At 33.0% G+C, this 16,195-nt stretch overlaps 2 protein-coding genes across 2 annotated transcripts in view; one reads left to right on the top strand and one right to left on the bottom strand.

Moving 5' to 3' along the window:
- Window positions 1-16,195, top strand: part of LOC118735905 — a gene marked incomplete at its 3' end in the record, with an annotated part of 539,363 nt that overhangs the window by 321,242 nt on the left and 201,926 nt on the right. The window contains 2 exon segments of the mRNA XM_036465930.1: window positions 2,863-3,090; window positions 11,890-12,026. Of these exon segments, the coding sequence (XP_036321823.1) occupies window positions 2,863-3,090; window positions 11,890-12,026 (365 nt within the window).
- LOC118735910 (serine protease inhibitor 42Dd) overlaps window positions 1-16,195 on the bottom strand; it is a 253,616-nt gene that overhangs the window by 11,947 nt on the left and 225,474 nt on the right. The window lies entirely within an intron of this gene.

A 16,195-nucleotide genomic window follows, 5' to 3' on the forward strand; every position in this document is an offset into this window, starting at 1 on the left:
AATCTGCAAACATTTGCAAAACACCAAATTACTTACATTTGTTATAAGGCCACGTGAAATGAATTCTAAACATTCATTGTACCCCCCTTTCGTCGCCATCCACCCATTTTTTATGATTTTCAAGCAATACTTTTCACCTACTTTCAGCGTATCAGCCACAAGGCAGCTTTCGTATCTTCCTTCTTCTCAAAAAGCTGAAGCTCAACACCTTGGTTGCCTACCTGCATTTCGCCTTTCATCTTCGTAGTTCTTCTGCTGTTATCCTTAGGACTTTATCCTTATGTAAATGATTATAGATGATCTTAAAACGTTTACCTTCATTTCGAAAATGAATACAACAATACTGCATTGAAGATGTGTCGCTTTGCAAGCGTTGGACTGTGAGATAGCTAATATTCGTTGGCTGCATGCAAGCGGATGGGTGGCGGATGATTGTGAATGCTTAAAAACTCTCCTGGGCGTGCTTTACACTTATACCCTTGCATACTTACCGCTATGCAGATGTTTTTCCTTCGCTTCCCAGCAAAAAATCGGTAATCGCTTTTAGTGGTAACGTGTTCTAGAAGGCATAGCGTTGTAATGCCTTCGAATTTTTTCGCTTCTTTTAGGCATTGTCGGTAATGCAAAGTAGAATGTCCTTCAATATTTTATTTATTTCGCTTCTTTGTTTCATTTTGGGGAATGCAAAGTAGAATGTCCTATAATATTTCTTTCTTAATTCGCTTCTTTGCTTCATTTCAGGGAATGCAAAGTAGAATGTCGTACAATATTTTTTTTTAGTCCGCTTCTTTGCTTCATTTCGGGGAATGCAAAATAGAATGCTGCATCCTAGTCAGCTGAAAAATAGAATGAATATCCAAAAAATCTTTTTCTACCGTTAGTTTCTGTGGAAATTTGTCTCGCATAAAAATCATGTTTTGCTTTGTTCAATTTGCAGCGAAGTTGAAGTCAGTCAATGAAGTGAAGTATATGAGTGACGAAGTACAATTTTAAGCTTAATTAAATATGCATGTATGTACATACCGATTTTTAAGTAAAATCTAAATACCGAAATACATACAAATGTTTGTATAAAAACTGATTTATAAAAATTTTAATTAATTTTAATCTTTTAAGACATTTTCTGATTTAATATAAATAAGTATGTACTCATCTGGGCATTCTACATTAGTTTCTCTGTAAGGCATTCTTTGTTCGCTTCTCTGGATTCTGTTTATCCATGCGTTCTCGCTTCGTTTGAAGGTAATGCTGCGGGTAAGGGCTTACCGCCAATGACATGCCCATGTTAAAATAAGGCCTTCCTGAAGCGAAAGCGTAAGCGATTCCCATCGCCTAGCTCGTTTACACTTTCGCTTCTGTGGTAATCGTGTTTTTTGCTGGGTTCGTTTACTATTTTGTCTCGATTTCGAGAGTTTTTTTTCTTGCATTATTTTATTCGTTTTGTTACTTTTGCCGCAAGATGACTCCTATGAATTCTTTAAAGTTAGATTTTTTATAAGTTTAAGGTCCGTTTGTCGCCTTGGGAGTTGACAAGTTTGAAAGCATTGCTGCGTTCAATTTTGATTTACGTCAAAGGTAATCTAAATTGGGATTGTGGGCATTAAAATGTGGGTGGCATTTGGAAATATTAACCTATTTACCTATAAGCAGTACGAGTGCTATGTGGTAAGAGGGTATTGTCCCGTTTCTGTCTATATTTTTGTTTTGGAAAACTAATGTTACCACTTATAACAAAAGTTTAAGCGTCGCACTATTTGAAAATAAAACAAAAACTTAATGTCAGTGCTTACTCCTATTAGTAGAACCAGATATACTAAGTAAAAAGTGCTTTTATTATATCCTAGTGGAAGAAAATAGGCATTTTTCTTACCTTCTTTGGAATGATTCTATTGCGGATACGAGGTTAACACAGAAACGGGACGTATTGAGCTTTGTACCACGATTATGTTTATTAGGAAAAATGGAAAAAGCAACAAAGTCTAAGCGGTGGAAGTTATAGCAGTTATTTCGGGTATTGTGCGTTTTTTTTTTTTAATTGGCTTCCGTGCCTAATCGCCGCCAAACTCTCAACATGCTGTATGATTTGATCCAGTTGGGAATCGAAATTTTAAATAATGAGATGGGCATTTTTTCCATCGGAATACTGCAATTTTATTAAATCATTTAAAAAACTAATAACATTAAAATAGTTTTTATATCACTTATGAAACAATAAACAGTAAGATGGCTTGAGTAAAAATTAACAAAACAAATATGTAATTATATAAGAACGTATTCATACTATTTACGTATATAAGGGTGGTCCAAAAATGCATGTGAAAAAGTAAAGTCGGAATTTTTATGCTCTCATCCCTAGGATTGTTCTATACCGAAAAAATATGAAATAAAAAATATGTAGAAGTCGCTCAAAGCGCCCAAAGTTTTCCATTTATTTTATAAGGGGAAAAAATAACTTTTCGTAGAATGGTATAGAATAGTTAAAAATTCATATTTTTCTACCAGAAAACTCTGTTTATCAGCAGGAGATTTACAATAATAAAACCCAAAAAAAAAAAAAAACCAAAAAATGCAATGGGGCGACCAATAAAAATTCGTTAGTATTAAAAAATGGTTAAATAAAAAAAAGTTTTAGGTCAAAAATATTTAGCGTGTTTTTCTGCTAAGTGGCTAAAGAAAACTCGGAACTTAATCATTAGGGCCCGGATTTTATGCACTAAAAAGCGATATTATGCGCATATTATGTACACTAAAAAATCGAAAATATTATTATTAGTATAATTTTAAAGAGAAACCTTTAAGCTTTTGACTTAAAAGTCTTCAAAGTTTTGTTTTACTAAATTTCCTCTTTTCTTCTCTTTGCAGCTTATGCGCGTTCTACGTAACTTCAATATCACCAAAATTAGCGATTTGGAATTGATTTCGAATAGCACAGATCGCTTGGATATTACATTTCATTTTTTCGGTGTAAAAGGCGATTCAAATCGCATACGTGAGGCCATTACTCGTATGGTAGAACGTGGCCGCATTGGAAATATTACACTCGTTTCGAATTACCATTTATTCGATGAAAACCCACCGTTGAATTTATTGGTGAGTATTAGAGTAATTAGTCAACAAATTTATGTGTTACTGGCACCTTCTGTAATTTAATGCTGTAAAAATTAAAGCCACGGTGGGGGACGGGGGATATTAAGGTGCTGCAGAGTGGGCGTAAACCCCTACACGTATTTTTCTGGAATTAAATAAATTAGTTCCCTGGCCACTTTTTCTTCCAGCCATTCAACATTTTTTCTAGCCACTATCTTCATGGACTCATTTTGTACTTTACCTTTTTTGTTAATATTAAAGGATGCTATGCCTATTGTCTAGATAGCTATGGTATTGACACCTCTTATTTATAACTGATATCGCGTGCGTGAGCAGGCAGCAAATAAAGGTATCCCAAAGAACATGGACGCTCCGGATGGATCCCAGCTAAATTTATTGAGGATTAAGACTGTTATAGTGTATTGTTAGTATATAATTCTAATGGATGGACCTTATTATACTTCTAATTAGTTATCCGAATGATAAAATTGTTTAAAGTGAAGTAGCATTGAAAATAACTACATAACTAAGAAAGCAGCAAGTATCTGTAAATGTATTGAAAAGCGCATATGAGCAAATCTTACGAGCGGTTACTTATCTCAGACAATGCATTATCTTCGGCTTTGCATATAGAACAAGATTCCATAGCTAAATTGTATTTAAATGAAAACGTAAAAAAGATTTACTAAAAAAAGTAAAAATAGCTACTCGTGCTCATATACTCGTAGCTGGTATGCAACGTATATGCCCCGTAGTATCATACACAGTGAACTAATTTTGGTTTCGCAAACCATGTTACATATAATCAATAATCAATAATTAATAATCAATAATTATTAATCAATAATCAATAATCAATGTGCTTTTTCTTTTTGCATTTGATGACACACTAGTTTTATTTCTCTAAATTTATTCGCTTTGGCGGGAAGAACATGTTCACCGTTTAATGTTAAAACTTTGAAGTAACTTAAACTTTTAAAATGAAAAAAAAAAAATTGTTAAATATCAAAAATTACAATATAGCTTCGACAGATATTCCGCATGCTGCCATTTTTTTTTTAATTGGTGGCACGCTCTTGAAATTTCACAGGTATGCTGTATTCGATGCCAGCTTTCATTGCCTCTAAGATTAACATTCTACTTGAAAACTTCCCACAGTTATTAAAAAAAAAAAAGAATGCTTCAGCGGTTTTTTTTTTTTTTGTTTTTGGCGAGAGAAGGTACTGACAAAAAACAACTCATGAGATTTGCTGATATTCCTATATTTTTTCATACGGAGTGGATTAAATCATTCATATCGCAAGCTACTAAAACACTGCATACATTCAGGCGTTTGATTCATTTAATTGCCAACGAAAAGAGAAAAAAGTAACACTCACTCTAATGGGTGTATTGCATTGTAGATTAAATCGCAATTAATTCCACTCTTTTTGAAAATTAAAAAAAAATAAATAAATTTGCCATTCAAAATGTTTTTAAATGTACTTATGTGTGGTTTAACACATCACAGCCATCTATCATTGTGTCAGATGATTCATAAGTGTTAATTAATTTTTCCATTTAAAGCATATTCTGCTATTTAAAACGATACTGGAGCTAAATAAAAAAAAGCACTGAAAGCGATAAAAAATCAATTAACACTTTGCACTCACTCTCACTACTTACCAAAAGAGAAAATGTTTTAATTTGCAACACACATAGCGGGGTGTAAAGATCATCTGTGTAATTACACACATGTACACCCCGCGACAAAAGATAGCACATCAACATTTTTACCAGTTTTGACTACACTTCGTTTGCTTTTTTTAAGGTTCACTATTTTTATATAAAAGTATAGTTTGTGGAATTTTTATAATTTTTGTACAAAGCCAGAAATTTAGATTTATATGGTACTAGATCGCTCTTACCCGCTTCGCTGAGTGTATGAAATTTCTACGTGCTACATTAGATGCCATTTATTTTAATTAAGCTCAACATACTTAAAATATGCGAAAATCAGGAGATTTAAAATTTTTTTAAATATCTTCAAAATATTTTCATACTAAACCTATCTTAAACCTCTCTCTTGTGATACTTTTTCATACTTATGCACATGTAGTTTAGAAATGAAGCCTTTTAAAAATCATTTTGGTTGACACCCACATTGTACTAATTATTTGAAATGATTGAAAATTTTGAATTTTACTTTTTAAACCGTTAATTCCTATAATTCAAGTTGAATTTGAATTTTCAAATATGTGGAGTCCCTGATATACATATGTTGCTTAGAAATAAAGCCTTTTCAAGACTGTTCCGATTAAAACTTAGATTGTAATAAGTCACTAAACTTAAAATATAATTGTATTCGAATTTAGATTTAAAACCCTCAGAAAACTCTACATGCTCAAGATGAACTTTTCTAATTTAAACTCGACTTTTAAAACAGGTGGCAACACTCTTCGAAATTTTTTTCTATTAAAACCCTAATAAATCCCTCTTGTCTGACGTCCATATTGTGATGCATGTTCCAATTATCAAATCATATCAAATAATTTGATTTTTGAGCAGGTGGCAACCCTCTTACATGTAGTTTAGAACTAAAACCCTTATAAAAACCTTTTCGGTTGATAGCCATATTTTAATAATTCATTTGAATTAAATTAATTTAATTTTTAAACGGGTGGCAACGTTTGTAAAACACCTCAGTAATATTTGAAATGTTCAATCTTAAGGTTTCTTAGCAATCTTTCATTTAGCACCCATATATATATATTAATTTTTCAGATAGCTTGCTAATTATTAATTTAAATGTGGCTTTACCGCAGGTGCCAACCCTTTCCAAGATACTTTCAAACTACAACTTTTTAAGCCTCTTGTCATCCATTCTTTAATATAATTTTTCCCTTAAGTCAAGTCGGATTTGATTTTTTAAACAGGTGGCAGCCCTCTTCCATGGGTATGGAATTGATTTTATATACATATATGTATCTATAGCAAGCTCCTATACTCTATCAAAAAATATTTTTTTGAGATACGATATGCGGTATGATAATTCCGTTTTATGGGAGGTGCCACGCCCCTCGTATAATCGAGATTAAATCTATCCTATATTTTAAGTTGGGCTGAATGGCACCAATCGGTCACTTTCGGATTTATAATAATATTAGTAGGGATTTGTTAGATAAATACCTCTATATAAAGATAATGAACCTTAAAAAATCAAAAGAAAAGTAGTCAAACTGGCAAAAATATTGATGTGCTATCTTTTGTCGCGGGGTGTATGCAGATATTTTTATATCTACGTACATATGTTATTTGCGTACAGGCCACCAACGTGTCAAGCATTCAATATTCATGCACTCGTTTACTTTACGCGCATTTTAACAACTGTCACTCAATACTTTTAATTAAAAATACTCATATGGCTGTCACTTACCTGAGTAGGAAAATAAACGATAATGAAAATGATAATGTAAATAAAAAGATGCAAAAATAATGCGCATAAAAATACGAAATATTTATGAGACTATGCACTGTGGGAAAAGTGCAGATTTTTTAGACTAAAATAAAAATTGTGTTCTATTTTGCATGACCCCCCAACCCAATATTTACGTAAAGGCTTTTAATTTAGGCTAGATCTTCCGTGGGTTTTTTTTTACCATATTATATTCCAATGTGTTAGGGGTGTTATGCCACCTAGGTGAGCGAGTCTGCGGTTAGCGAAAGCAACACATCTACAAAGGATGTGGGGTTTACTCGTCCAGTTCGAGGAAACGACAAACGCAGGGTAGAATGTCCCGTGTGAAGTATCCAGTGACAGGTTGAATGTCCTCCGTTCCTAGATGTATGCACTTTTTTGAAGCTTCTTGTGGTAGACAGATAAACCGCTTAACTTGTGTTTGTCCCGGATATGCACTCCTGTGGCCTGTGGAATTTTTTGTCCACCCACTTGTTTATGACCTCCCTTGAGTGTGCTTTGGTGAGCCCACAAAAGGGTTCCGGGCCATGGCGTATTGTGGTAGCACGTGTTTAGCTACGCGGCCTAGCTGTTCATTGCCATCGTGGCCCTCATGCCCTGGCACCAAGCCGAGTAATATTGTGTTCTTGATTCCAAGAGCATTTGGAGTGCTGAAGCAGTCATTTACTAGTTTTGATGCTATTGTGTGGGACTTCAGCGCTAGCAAGGCTGCCTGACTGTACCACATAATGCAGATGTTTTTAGAAGATGTGCTACTCCTTATATGGAAAAGGGTGGGATAACTGCCGACTGATATCGATCTCTTAACATTCGGTCCAAACATACCGGCTACAGTTTTTCCATTTTCAAGTTTTGAGCCATCAGTGTGCCAAACTTCATCTTCTAGATTGGTTTAAGGGCTTCCTGTACTCCCGATTCAAATATTATATTTTGTTTTTAAATTAGCTAGTTTTACAGATTGTACATCAAATTATATAAAACGAAAAATCATGAGCTCACTTATTGACAACCTTGTGCAACGACACTTAACAGCTTCACACTTGCGGAGGCAAAAACAGTAATAAACTAACCCTCATATAGATGCATACATATGTATGTGTGTATTTATATTAAGCTTCAAAATATACTATCGATAGGTTGCGAATAAATTTAGGTAGTATCTACCGCAGCGGCATGTCGTACATGCAAATGATTATTATTCATGAATCTATAAACAATATACTCATTAAAATTTACCATTCAGCATATTTTACTATATATAGCCTTTTTTTGCCGTATTTGTTTCCATAAATGAGTATCATTCGTTAGCAATTTTTACATGCCTGATCGATCAATCAACCATATTTAAGCATATGCTTTTTTATTTAACGTATGTACATACGATACATACATATCTCTGACCAACAATCTGCAAGGACACTCGCTTATAAACAGTTAATGAATACATACCATATTGCTACTGCAAAGCCACATACATATGTATTAACGTAAGCACTTGGTTACACACTCAATTGTGAAGCAGCATGCTTGGTCTGCAGCATAATAGCATTGAGTAATCATTGGCAAATAATTGCGGCTTGCGGTAACAGCAGATGAGCGCAATTTCTATTTATTTTTTATTTATTCATTTTTAAGGCATCCGCGGTAGTATTTTAAACTGAAAGCGCATCTATTGTTCTTATTCTAGGTATGCTATTTTTATGAAAGAGCAATGCATGGCTTGTTATGTGTTGTTATAATGATTGTGCTCGAGGCTATCATACATGCATAAGTCATATACTGGTGGAGGTCATGCATATAATTTATATGTAGAGCAGTCTTGCATAACAAAGAATATCTACTTATAGCGCACAGTGGTTCAAAATTAGTATTTAGTATTCATTATTCACTGGAGCATTCATTTTTCAATTAATTATTAAAAAACAACTCGACCTCTTTGCCACTTGCAGCCTGCACTTTATTATTTTTTCTAAAAACTAATTTAATAATTAATTTAATTTTGTTAATTTTTTTTCTAAAATTTCAAAGTTTTCTTATGAAATTTTTTTTTCGTTTTTTCTTCAAAATTACGACTTTGCACTAAAAAATTTAATAGACACAAATAAAAATTCAAAAATCGGGCTCTAGTGGTCTCTTGCTAGTTTTATAAGCTTTTATTAAAAAAAAATATATATATTTATATATCAAATTGGTTGAAAAATGAAGGCTCCAGTGAATTATGAACACCAAGTGGTAGTTTTGAACCACTGCACAGTGGCCAATTTCGTCTTAATTTTGGTTGCTGGTTTTAAATTTCACCACATAATTTCTAAATTCAAAATGGCGGATCCCTAATAACTGCTGTGTACGCTTAAAATAATCAGATTTTTAGCAAAACTAAGGTAGTTAAGTAAAATAGGTCATGTTTTCGGCTTTTTTGTTATACAATGTGATGTAGCGGTTGGCAATATAATCTATAATTCCGCAGGGCCTGGGTTCAAGCCCAGTTTCCGACCAACATCAAAAAATAAGAAACAAACAAGTTTTTTGTAATAAAGTCGCCCTTTGGCAGGCAATGGCAAACCCCCGAGTGTATTCAGAAACGAAGAACAGCTTCTCATAAAAATAAAATCCCCGTTCGGATTCGGCGTAAAACTGTTGGTCCCTCCCCTTTGTGCGCCAACATCAAGGCGCACGCCACAAATCGGAACAACAGAAGCTCGGACAAACACTAACGAGGTCTTAATGTTTGTTTCTAAAAATCTTGATGTTCAAATTTACACGACATACATATTTGTTGGTACAGGAATATATTTTTAAGATAACAATTTTATACACCGTCAGACTCGCAGTCATCTGAAGTATCCAAGCTCGTATCTATATTTACTGATGGCAATTCCGCATCCGCATTTACAACAGTTGATAATAATTCAATGGCATCTGACGACAGTTTATGATTTAGTTTTGGTGGGTTTAAACGTAAACTTGAAATGACGGAGGCCGAGGATACAAGCAGCCGATATATTTTAATATCCTTATTCCTTGACTCTTGGGTTTCTTCGGAAAGTTACCCAATTGGCAGGGGTGCCCATTCAATAATGAGAGGTCCATGGATGAGCACTCTAATATATAGTACTACTAGTAAAACATCCAATCTTTAAAACATCAAAATCTTCACAGAATTATTTTTTTTACATAATTTAAATCTTTTAAACATAAAAAAATTAAGAATCGCGTATTAAAACAGATGTCCAAACTACAGTTGCGGCTTGTGGCAGGTGGTTTTAACCAAGGTGGATGGGAAAAACTTCAATATATATGAAAAAGAAAATTAGACCGCCCATATCGACCACTCTCGTAACTATTTTCCTAGTCCATTATAATGAGTAAACAAAAAAAAAATCAATCCGTGAATATCTATGTCTTACGTCAGTTTTTAGATGGCGTGACAATGAAAAAACATGTTTTACATACTCTAGATTACAATGTCCATGAGCGGATGCTTGAAAACTGTTATTTTTTTAAAGATAATACCACGACTTTAACAACGACGAAAACTCTAATTTACGAAAAGTTTAGAGCGAATTGCTAGCAACAGTCACTTCGATCTCCTGTAACACTAAATGCCTTAAGAGAATCGACTTGTTGTCTCATAACGATACGCAGTAGAGCCCTCCTAACAATATAAGGTTATGCATACGAATGCACCAAAAATTGGCCACTGTGCACTGTGGAGCGATTTGTAGAGAATGGAAATGCTCAGAGCCAAGTAAATATTTTGTAACGTAGAGGTTGCAATAAATCCGCTGTAAGGCACGTTTGGGATGAGAGTGTCACGGGGATTTGAAGAATACCCTCCGGAACATCGACCGCCTCAATAGTGACGTTGTAACGCTATGTAACTCAAAAAGCTTTCTTTTTAACGCTGCTACTTCCGTTATTATTAGTCACGTGGGTCCTGAAAAATAGTCATCGCCGCTGTAAAAGCTCGACCAGACCAAGCGCTTCTCATTTATCAGTATCCAAACTTGTGCGTTTCAAAAAGAAAGAAAGCATAAATTCGTTAGATAAAGAATTTTTGTTAACAAGGACGAATAGGTATTGAAAATTGGGTTTTAATTATTTCTATTTTTTTATAGGTAATCAAGTTAGAAGGGCAAAATTTGATGGTTTGGTCATGTGTATATTAGTCCCTAAGATATAATTTTTTAAAAAGAAATATTCCATATTTTCAGGGATATTCAAGGTTAAAATTTTAAAAGGACATTTTCACCAAAAAATTTAATATTTTTTTATTCTACATAATTTTCTCTTTTTTTTTTGTACTCATATTACTATTCTCGATCGACAATATTTTTTATGAATCATTTATTTGAAATTTCAAAGGGCTTTAGAAAAAATCGTGCCGTCAAAGAGAAAAACTAAAAATGCATTTTCACTATTTTTGGCCACTAATTTCGCGAATATGTTGACTTTTTTTGTGTGAAATTCACTGTTGCACGGCGTTATAGCGAAGATCTTCAGAACTCGTTTGTTGACTTCAATTAAAACCTCTCCAGACATTGATGAGACAGCCGTTAAATAAAAAATTTCTCTACACTTCAGTTTGGATAAAAATTCTTCAGTTTAGTCTCGTTGTAGACGTAGTTCTCTTCCCAAGTGAAATGACGAGATAGAGCTCAACCAGTCACCGACGGAGCGCTCTACCGTACTTGCCGTTCGTACCAACATATAAAATTGCTCTTGATAGAGTAGAGAGAGAGAGAGAGTAGATACGGCAACGGCACCGTCGTGTGGTGGTGAGTTTTCGTTGACACGAGCATCCCATAAAATAGGATACGTCAGCTGATATGGTCTAGGATTCTACGTCGGTGGCTAGTTGAGCTCGAATTCGAGGAAATTTAACAGTAAAGCTACATACATACATGCAGCCAGTTCGAAAACGCCCTATCTTAGATAACTTCTCAAGAACGTCCTATTTCGAAATTTGGCCTTCAGCCATTTCAGAATTCTGGTTAAAAACGCCCTATCTCAACATATTTTCAATATATTTTCAGTTGATGTAGGGCGTTTTTGAACCAAATTCTGAGATAGGACGTTCTTGAAAAGTTGTCTAAGATAGGTTTGCTGAGGTAGGTCGTTTTCGAACCGGCTGCGAATATCATAGGTCGATCTTCCACTCAGCCTTAGATATTTAATTATTTTGCTTTTTTAGTTATGGTCTGTATTATAGACTATATTACTTAACAATATTTACTCACCTATTTAAGTATTTAGATCAACTATCCCATATAAAAGACTATAAATGAACTTTCATTGTGAAACCAACGCTCGCTATTTTCACCCTTTTCGCTTTCCCTTTACAGGAATTGACAATTAATCAAAAATCAGCGATACGTGAAGACAGTGAATTTATAATTTCATGCACCGCCCAAGGATCATCGCGTATGCAATTTCAATGGTACAAGGATGGTGCACGTGTCAATACGTCCAAGGCTACAAGGTAAGCTCGAACATACATTAATGCATACATACATAACCATACAATCATTTATTGCTGCAGTATCATTGTGATGAGTACTTTTATTTGCCATTGTATAAATGTGCGAAATATTTATTTAAACGTAAATGACAAGTGCGAAAGTGCTGTGAGCAAAACGTGAAACCATAATTTTTTTTTTTCATTTATTATCGCCGCTGATGAACTGTTGTTGAGTCAGCTGAAAATTATCGCACATGTGCGGAAAACGTGAAAATTACAAGCGTGACATTTACATGCGAGTAAATAAGTAGATATGTCCCTATTCACACGTGTGTGTGTGTGTGTGTTGTATAATATAGCCTTTGTGAATGTGTGAGCTTGAGTGTAAAAATTCACGTAATTTTAATCAGTTTACCGGAAGCGATATATGTGTATGTATGTGCATTCGCGATAAAAGGATAATATCGATAGCATGAAATTGAATTATATAAGTAAAATTAGCATTTGTGGGTATTTTCGGTTATTTGGGTGTCTGCATATATTTTTACATTATTAAATGTCACTTTGTAAAAGCTCTAAATATTTGCTGCGTTAAATAACAGGGAGCTTCAAATCGATTGATTGTTCATCAGTTAAAACCGAAAGCCTAACAGCCATCGCTAAATTTGAGCTCTAAGTGTTGCCTCTTCTGACGCCAATGAGTGGCAGAGAGCCCTATATAAAAAAAAAAAAAACGCGTAAAATTTTGGACCCTTTCCCGTTTTTGTTCTCTATTCCTATTTCTCTGTTTTGTCATATTTCTGTCTTCAGCACCGAACTTAAATACGAAACGCCCTGTCAAAAACCAAAAAATTCGATTTTCTTGGCACTAGCTCTGCGTTATTATGGGGTCCTTCATACAAATTTGGCAGGCTTGACGATTTTTAAAAAACTGTTCAATAGTTTTAAAGTTCCTGTAAAGGAAACAAAAAACAGAACTTGAAAAGCTACTCAGAAAAGATTTAATTTTAATTATTTTTAAACATTAAACTATTTCGACTTTCTTAAACAATTCTTTTTTTTGGTGTTATTTTGCAGAACTGCTTTTTTCCTTATCATTATTTCTAGAACTATTAAAAAGAACTATTCAAAAGTTTATATTTTTCGACTTTTTCGAAAAAAATTTTTTTCCAGTTAATTTTACAAAACTTGTTTTTTTTCCTTTTCAGAAACTCTAGCACTATTAAAAACTACCTTCAACAGTCTTAATTTTTAGTTTTTTCAAAAAATCAACTTTTTCCATTTTTTTTTTTTAAATAAAAAAAGTTTTTGTTTTTCGGTGTAATTTTGAAGAAGTTTCTTTTTCCTCTTTAGCAACTCTAGAACTATTGGAAAGTTACTCAGAATAGTTTTAATTTTTATGTTTTACAAAAATTTGCAGAAATTTAGAAACTTAAAAAAATTTGCATAACTTTTTTTGCTCTGGGAATCTTTGGAATGAGAGGTATCTGGTGAATACTGTGAATTTAACTATACCCTAGTGGCAGAAATAGTGGGAATGCCTTTTTTCCTGGTTTTAGCTACATTTTGTTTTTTGTTTTTTGATGTTTGATATTTGTTTATAAAAGCTGAATATTTAATAAACTGCATGTCGTCGGTGACACTGCAAAACATTGCATGTCAGTTATTGCCCTTCTCCTCAATTTTTTTATCCCCAACCGTCGGTGTACCAGGGATTTTACTTTCGACATGGAGTCCAAAGCCCGCCACTTTTTTGTAAAATCTTTTGGATGCTTTTTACTGACGATAGATAAGTATTTGTAATGTAATTAAAGCACTCTCAAAGGTGCCGCTAATTTAACAAAAATATTTCTACCTTAAATACAGTTCAATAAGTTGCAATTAATCCCGTGGCCGAGGGCAAGGCCAAGCCCTGGAACCTTTTTTTCATTGAACTATATGTGTATGTATTCTCCTACCCCAATACACATTGTATGTTAAAAAAAAAAAAATCAAATTGCATTTTTTATTATCAAATAACTACATTTTCTGCTTCTAGTCACTGTACTTTCCTTAAGTAAAGTGCACTTTAGATCATAGTTGTTCTCTCATATTATGAATAATATTGCTGGATAGACAAAACTCTCATGCTGAATGAATTTGAACATGATTTTGAATTTGAAATTAATATGTATGTTTGGAACAGGAAATGCCTACATATATTTCTATTGTTTATTGCTCAGCACTGTCGGCCAAAAAAGCAATGGCACACATTGACAATCAGTCAAAATAGCAAATGCACTCAAACGCATTTATTATACAACTACAATACGTGAGTAATATACTAGTACTTACTAGCATATGTTTGTATGTACACATGTGCATAAATGTTGCATAATAACTAGTTCAACGTGCATTGGAAGACAAAATTCACATTTCCATATGCAATCATGTTTATATTAACATTGCTATAAATACATATGTATATGTACATATGCATATGCAGTTATGTTATGAGCTCTATGACAAACATGGAATTTTTGTGCAGACAATGGCTTACATAAATAATAGTAATGGCATTAGTTTGCTTTTGAAATATCGATCTCACATAGTAGGCAAATAATATGGCCAACTTACTATGTAATCTTGCTATAATCCAATAGAAAAGAGAGACTACATATTTTGTTTGGAAAGCCGATAGAGAATTAACCTCCAATGCGTTGTTTACTAAGCCGGTTTCTTCCAGCTTATTTATGTACTTATGTATTTACGTATTCACAAACATAAAAGATAGAAAATTTGTACAACTCCACTCAGCAAGGATTGTTTTTTTTTGAAATTGTATTCCATAAGCGCTTTTTTTTATTTGTCGTTTGAGTTAATGAAAACATATCAATCTTCTTCATGCGTGGGTTAGGAATTGCTTTTTCGTAATAAGTAAGAGAAAGAAACAAAGAACTCAAGGTGTCAAGCATCTGATTTTACATACTTTCCTTACAGGGCAATTCTGGCAACTGTCTTCCAACTGACCACAGTCTTTCGTAAGACAATTGTCAATTCTGGCAACTAACCAAAAGGTCTTAGCGTTGTGCTGTTCGCCTCTAAGCAATACATTTTTCAAAAATTAAATTAAATTAAAAAAATATATTTTTCTTTTTAAAACTATAAAATCTATAAATTGAATTAGAAAAAATCAAAATAGATGAGAAAAGTACTTAATAATTAAAAAAAGTTCCTTTTAATATTTTCTGTTTTAAAACAAAATCTAAAAAATAAAATTAAATTACATTAAAAAAGAAAAACAAATTAAATTAAAAAAATATATAAATAAAATAAGTTTTCAAAAATTAAGTGAATTTTTTTAAACAATAGTCTAAGAATTGAAAGAAAATTTATGTAAAATAAGCAGCAAACTCTTTTAAAATGGATTAAAGTAAAATAGGTTCCTAAAAATTAAATTAAATTTAAAAAAGTCTTTTTTTTTTTAAATAACATCTATTAAAAAAAAAATTAAATCAAGAAAGGAAAAAACTGAATTGAAAAGGAAAAAAATACAGAAAATCAGTTTCTAAAAGTTAAAACAAATTAATATTTTTTCTTTTTAAAACAATACAATCAAAAAATTACTTAATTAAGAAAGAAAAAGTGTATATTAAAAAATTAAAAAATGTTCGCTGCCCGAGGACTCGATGACGAATCTCTCGAATGGCACGCCTGTGCTTTGTTAACTCGGCAATTGCTACTGTGGAAGCCACGCGAACTTAATAATATACAAGATAGATTTTCACCACGAGCGGGGGATGAGAGAGCTTTTTATTACAACGCCTTTATCAACTTGCAATGTTGTGTGTCCAGACCACCATTTATACTATAAATATAGCAAAGGTATTTATGGCAAAGTCTAGATATCAACCTAGTCTAGATACCAACCTAGTTGTAAATATCATATCACCGACATCTCCGTTTTCTCAAGTAACCTGTAACTTTAAAGCTCACTTTATATTTAAAGGTTACATTAAAATTTATGATTGTGCCTCAAGTAAAGCATTTTATTATTCGTTTTAAAGTGGTTTACAACAAAGAAAGATACATACGTCATAAACCGATAATAGAAATGCTTAACTTTAGAAATAGCTTTACTTTTAATCCAACCTTTAAATATAAAGTGAGCTTTAAAGTTAAAGGTTACTTCAGAAATCGGCCCTTAGAAG

The sequence above is a fragment of the Rhagoletis pomonella genome, unplaced genomic scaffold (assembly GCF_013731165.1).
Source record: "Rhagoletis pomonella isolate Grant_MI unplaced genomic scaffold, Rhpom_1.0 Rhpom_scaffold_00003, whole genome shotgun sequence".
Classification (NCBI taxonomy): Eukaryota; Metazoa; Arthropoda; class Insecta; order Diptera; family Tephritidae; genus Rhagoletis; species Rhagoletis pomonella.